This window comes from Buceros rhinoceros, unplaced genomic scaffold, assembly GCF_000710305.1.
Source record: "Buceros rhinoceros silvestris isolate BGI_N320 unplaced genomic scaffold, ASM71030v1 scaffold33090, whole genome shotgun sequence".
Taxonomy (NCBI): domain Eukaryota; kingdom Metazoa; phylum Chordata; class Aves; order Bucerotiformes; family Bucerotidae; genus Buceros; species Buceros rhinoceros.
The window spans coordinates 685-6,288 of record NW_010390690.1 but is presented as its reverse complement, the minus strand read 5'-3'; the positions used below and the strand labels follow the sequence as shown (position 1 = coordinate 6,288).

At 44.8% G+C, this 5,604-nt stretch overlaps 1 protein-coding gene across 1 annotated transcript; it reads right to left on the bottom strand.

The window, feature by feature from the left end:
* Positions 1–921: 921 nt before the first annotated feature.
* On the bottom strand, positions 922–5,358 carry LOC104495749 (spermatogenesis-associated protein 13-like; the record flags this gene model as incomplete). The annotated part of the gene is made up of 4 exons (XM_010138763.1): positions 922–1,294; positions 1,859–1,988; positions 4,266–4,498; positions 5,179–5,358. Coding segments are annotated over 4 exons (916 nt in total), but the record flags the coding sequence as incomplete, so codon positions are not given.
* Positions 5,359–5,604: the final 246 nt, after the last annotated feature.

Here is a 5,604-nt window from a genome sequence, read left to right as displayed (position 1 = left end):
TATTTATATTTATTTTTAATTATCCACATTATTGCTCTTCCAATTTTAACCTGCTGTCACCCCAAGCCTAAGCCTGAGGAGTGTTATAAAAAGGAGAAGTTCTCGTGCAGTCAACATACAGAGAGGCACGAACATTTTCATTACGTCTTTAGGAACATTATAAAGACGGTTAGTTTTCTTATTAGTATTGCTGTCTTCTTTGTGTGCGTTTTGCCAATGAAATTTTGCTGAAGCTTTTGTTGCTGATCTTAAAGGAAGCATGAAACTATGAAAAAAAACCCAAATTAAATAACCATCCTAAATGTACATTCACAGAGAAGACACTGTCCTTAGAGCGCCCACAGGCTGCGGGTCTAAAGCTGATCCTAGGGATTTGCTACCTTTCACCCCGCTCGCTCAGGGTTAGGCTCCGTTCCTCTCTACACTGCCCAGGGGCGCTGCTGTTGGGTCTGTAACGAATACCATGCAACTGCTCCGGTCACCTGCACACAGGAGGTGCCGTTCTATGACACGGACAGGATAAATCTCCAGTGATCGCTGCTTGGCTTTAGAGAAAAGTGTCTTCTATGAACAGATGGTTCAGGGCAATGATTCACGCCAAAGCGGATGGATATTCGTTATTGATCGGTGTCCGTGAATTGCACCTTGTCGTATCTCCTATCTCACTCTGCTCCATAACACACCGGAATCCCATGGGTTACACTGTGACGTGGATGTCGCAGCCAGACCTTTGGCCCACAGTTACAAGGCAAACACACCTGAGGAGGCTTTGCTTACACAGCTAAAGGGCATGTCAGGTGAGAAAGAGACGCCAGTCGCAGGCGGCAGATTGCACGTCTGCACAAAGCATAAGGAAGTGTGAAAGCAAGAACATTCCCCTTTGTTTTTACCACCTTTTGGAGAGGAAATCCTTCCACTCACCCATTTCCTTGTCTTCCTGAACTCTTCTCCTTTCACTTTCACATGCCTCCATCCATCTCTTTTTATCCTCCGGCTTTTTTGCACAGAACAAATGGATCTCTTCCGTGGCTCTGTTTATTATCTTAAAGGCATTCTTGACATTAGTGTTAAAGTCTTTGTCTCTGCCATCTTCAGTGTCCACAATTGCCATCTCATCCATGTCAATGCGATCTTTATAATACAAGATGTCCCTTCGCAGTAAGTCCTTCTTACAGAACACGAGTTGATGGTCAAAAAGGAAGAAAGTCCTCTGCTGGCTCTTGCCTTGCTTTGATATTTTGGTCAGTTCTCCTGAGTGGATCAGTTCTGAGCTTCTGGCTAACACATCTGGACCCTAAGAAGAAATATATATATATGTAGTAAGTAAATAATATTTGAAGATCTTACCATGTGCTTAACCAGTCTTACTTCACAATCAAATCGTAAATTCTTTTTTTTTGTGGTTTTGTTATTGGATTTGAAAATGTCACAGAACATAGATAATCTCATACAGGCAAACTCAACGAATGTGGTTCTGCTCTACTTTATTTCTGCATAAATCGGGCGGAAACCTTGAAGTCAGTGAAGCAGGTCTGACAGAACTACCGAAAATCCAGAGGACTTTTTTGTGCAGGTCTAGCATTTTTTAAAAATCCCCTTTGTCATCTCAGTCCAGTGGCATCTCAAGTACAAGTGTCCATGTTAATACCCACTGCTCTTCCTGCTCTGTAAACACGGTAATCAGTAACAGAATCCCTGCTAATGGAGCAACTGGACTTTTGACTGAGCAATGACCAGCTGGAAAGTAGACACCATAAACCACCTACCATGCACAGAGACATATCCTGGATGCCACGGCTGGGACATGGAGTACTGTACACAGTACCTTTGCTCAGGAAAGGGACAGGCCGACACTCACCTCCCAGTCGACGATAGAGACTTGCCAACGTGCAATCTTGTCTATGCTTTCTAGCCTTCGTTTGCGCTCGTTGATCAGGCACGCTACGTTCTTCATAGCCTCGTATGCAGCTTTTATGTTGTTATAATCCCTGCGAAATGCAGGCACGTTTCAAAGCTCACTTACACAGTGGACGTGATGCAATCACAAACCAACACATGCTTGAAGTATTAGCCCGCATTACTCATTTATCCCTCTGCTCAGGGTACTTGTGTGACCTGATTCTCAGCTATCCTGTGGCCTGTACAACTCATCGGTGATGTACTGCTAGGCTTTGGCCAGGAGGAAATTATTAAACAAGTGGAAGAAGGCAAAGGAGGTAGTTGAATGGACTGCAGTAGTGTCTCTGCTGAAAACAATGGTAGAACCCCCCCACTGACCTCCGCAGTACCTACAGTTCACCAAAGGAATTTGTTGTAAAGAAAGATCTTGGTAGGACTTTATCGGGAAAGGCATTCCTTTAATCATGTTTAACAACTGTATTTTAATCATGTTTAACAACTGTATTTTCTCCTTCTTGTTCCCAATAGCTGGGCCAATGAATGAAACAGAGAACGCTATGAGGGCAGAAAAATTTCAGAAAGCAACCTCAGACAGGATGAGCGAGGACCCAAGAACATGGGCATCGAAGACAGCAACTGAGGGAGACAATGCTGACGAAGTGGCCTGTTTTCAAGGAACAAGTAAGCGTGTGAGAGCCAAGACGATCACCTTTCCCTGCCTGCTCCAGCTCAGATGCTAGCCTCCCATCCTCCTTCTCCTGAGCTCCCCACATGCTTTTGAATCTCCCCATCCTGTAGGCAGGTTTTCACTCCCCTTTGAATAGCACCCATCACCCCTTCACCTTCCTCAAATGGAGTGTCTGAGAAGAGAGAAGGAAAGGGACCTGTTTCTTGTTTTAGAGTCCCAGCAGATCAGTTGCTTTCCCTCCTTTATCAGAACTACTCTTGCAGAAAAGGGAGCCAGAGGCAGAAAACAGCGTGAGCCAGAAATAAATCCTGCAAAGGGGTCAGCCTCACCGTCCCTTTATCTGCTTGTGTCTCAGTTCCTATTTTCATCAGCTGCTGCTGATGGATGAGCTTCCCGTCTAAAGCTGCGCCTGGCTCTCCTCTCTGTTTATATCTGTGAGACTCTTTCTGCCCCGCTGTATACAGAAGGCGACACTAACAATAACAGGGTCCCACTAGTGTCAGAAGATGTCCCACAGGGTGACCGCCTGATGTCCACACTGCCCCTCCTGCCCTTCCTTATCTCTGCTCCTGCTCTCTCTGTGCTATGTACATCATTCCCCAGGTGCTGCAGAACCTGTGGCCTTCGTGGCAGCGCTTCAAACTTCTTACGTGAACAAAACAAAAAGCTGCTATAAACCCCAGGTGGCTAGAGCTTTACCAGGGCTCCGTGTGGGTGTAGCCCTGCCTCTCTGTGAGTGTCTCGGTGCACCGGGCACCTCTCTGTGCTTGCAGGCATCTCTGGATGCTGTGCCACAGAAGAGGAGGACACGTATCATCTGCCCATCTGCGGGTTTAATAGCTCACGGAACAACCTCTCTGAAATTAGTAGCAGTGAAAGGGATATGCATGTCAGTAATCGTTGTTGCAGAAATTCCCAGGTAGCCACATCACACCTGAATGCCAGCACTAGTACTTCCCCTCATCGCCTGTATCCTGCCCCTGTGTCTCCAGGGGGAGTCTTCTCAAGGTTAAAGAAGTGCAGACTCTGGCCACGGAAGCGCTGCCTCAGGCTGCAACTGGAGCTTGAGCACAAGGGTCACAATGGAACTAATGTTTTCCTTGCAGTTGTGCAAGGTAAAAAGGCAGACAGTTAAAGATAAAATCTTAATTTAAACAAAGATTTAATCAGCTCAGGGGTACACTAGAAAAGCTAATAACCTGCCCAGCTGAAAATCTAATACCTGCAGTTTATTGCAAAGAAAGGCAATGTTTATTACATTACCTCCAAACTTGCTCAGATTCTGGTTTTTTCTAAGGCCCTCTTTACATTTTCTTGAATCTACAACTTTTACACAGTTCCCCCTTCCTGGTGGATTTCCTTCTCCTTCATTTATTGACGCACTGGCTGCTTATCCCTCTGATTTACAAATCCCTCCCTGCATCCTGTTTCAGCACCCTCTTCCTTCCCTCCTCCCTCTCGCACTTACTCCTCATTCTGTCTCGTATCCTCTCAGCCCCTGTGCTGCATCGTCAGACACTGGTTTTGTTAACATTCGTGATGGTTCCAAGACATGCCCCTAGTAAGGACTGGTCAAAGTGGTCAGCGGGGGTTTTGTTCCTCACTGTGGTGTCACCCGGAGAGTTTGAGGCATTAGGTGTTATTCCTATGATGCGATTTGTCTTTTTCACTCTCTCACCTGTGCTCCTGAGTGGTGTATTTGAGCAGTTCTGCGAGCTGCAGAGGGTATTTGCAGATTTTCTGAACGGGTGTGAGAAGAAAACCGTCAATGGCAATGTCAATCATCTGCTGAAGCAAGCGACAGGCTTCGAAGAAGTGACGGTATTTGCCCTGTTTCATTAGTTTGGAAAGTTCAATGCAGGCACTGGGATGATTGTTACAATACTCCGAATAAATCGCAAAGCCTTCTTGCTGTAAAGAGAAAAAAAAGTCAAAGCTTTAACTAAAGTATTTGTCTATTTTTGTATCGTCTATTCTAATTAGGTTAATTAATCCACTTCCTGTATTGTTTCCAGGCTGATCAGCCGTGCAGCTATGCCAAGATCTACTTTGTAACGGTCAACACGATGTACCTGCTTTGTCAGAACACAGAAATAGCGGCTTCCACCGAGTCAGGGCAAGCAAACCCGCTGTGAGCAGTACTTTTCTCTGGGGAAGAGAGCTACAGGCTTAGCAACATCTATCACGGCCTCTTTCCCCACTACTTTCTTTACCTATTTTCTTCAGGACGTTTTTGCAGGCCCAAGATGAGAACACTGGAAACAGTTCAGCTCATCTGTGATTACTACAGGAATCCCAGATTATGTACAATTTATGTACAAATTATGTACAATTATGTACAATTTAAAACCGTACACGATCTAAAATTGTGTACAAATTTACATGCTTGCTCAAGATAAGGAGAAATCTAAAACAATTAACATTTAAATAAAAATTTGATTGTAAATTAATTTACATTCTAAGATGTTTTAGATACATGGGTTAGTATTTAATAAGCACTTCTTACTAAAATCCCCTTCTAATGTGGAAACTTAACATTTTCTTATCATATTTTGTTAACTTCGTAAATAAAAATGACTTCCACGACGTACGTGTTGAAGAAAACACGACCCTATTTCACTTAGGTGAGGTTCCTCTTTGTTGTACTGTTTCTCCAGGTCCTTCAGAAACTTCCTCTGGAACTTGTAAATATCTTCAATATTTCCAAAAATGGTGCTTAACTGAGCTGTGGTGAACATTCCTGTGTGTTTGCGGCACTGCCGGATATAACCCTGGGAACGGAATGAGATGAAATCAAACAAACCTCTTTAGCTGGAAGATGTCAAAGAGGTTCTACCCTGCGCATGGTGCCGTTTGAGCTACGGGCAGGTGACGTGTCACCTCAGGTTTGCACCTCCAGTGTTTACACATCAACTCTTGCAGCCCAGCTCCTGCCTCACAGTTCTGTAAACGAGTCAGGGCACCAGGAGCCAGCCGAGTGTGGGACGCCCATTCTCATCGCCTCGTCACGACTACCC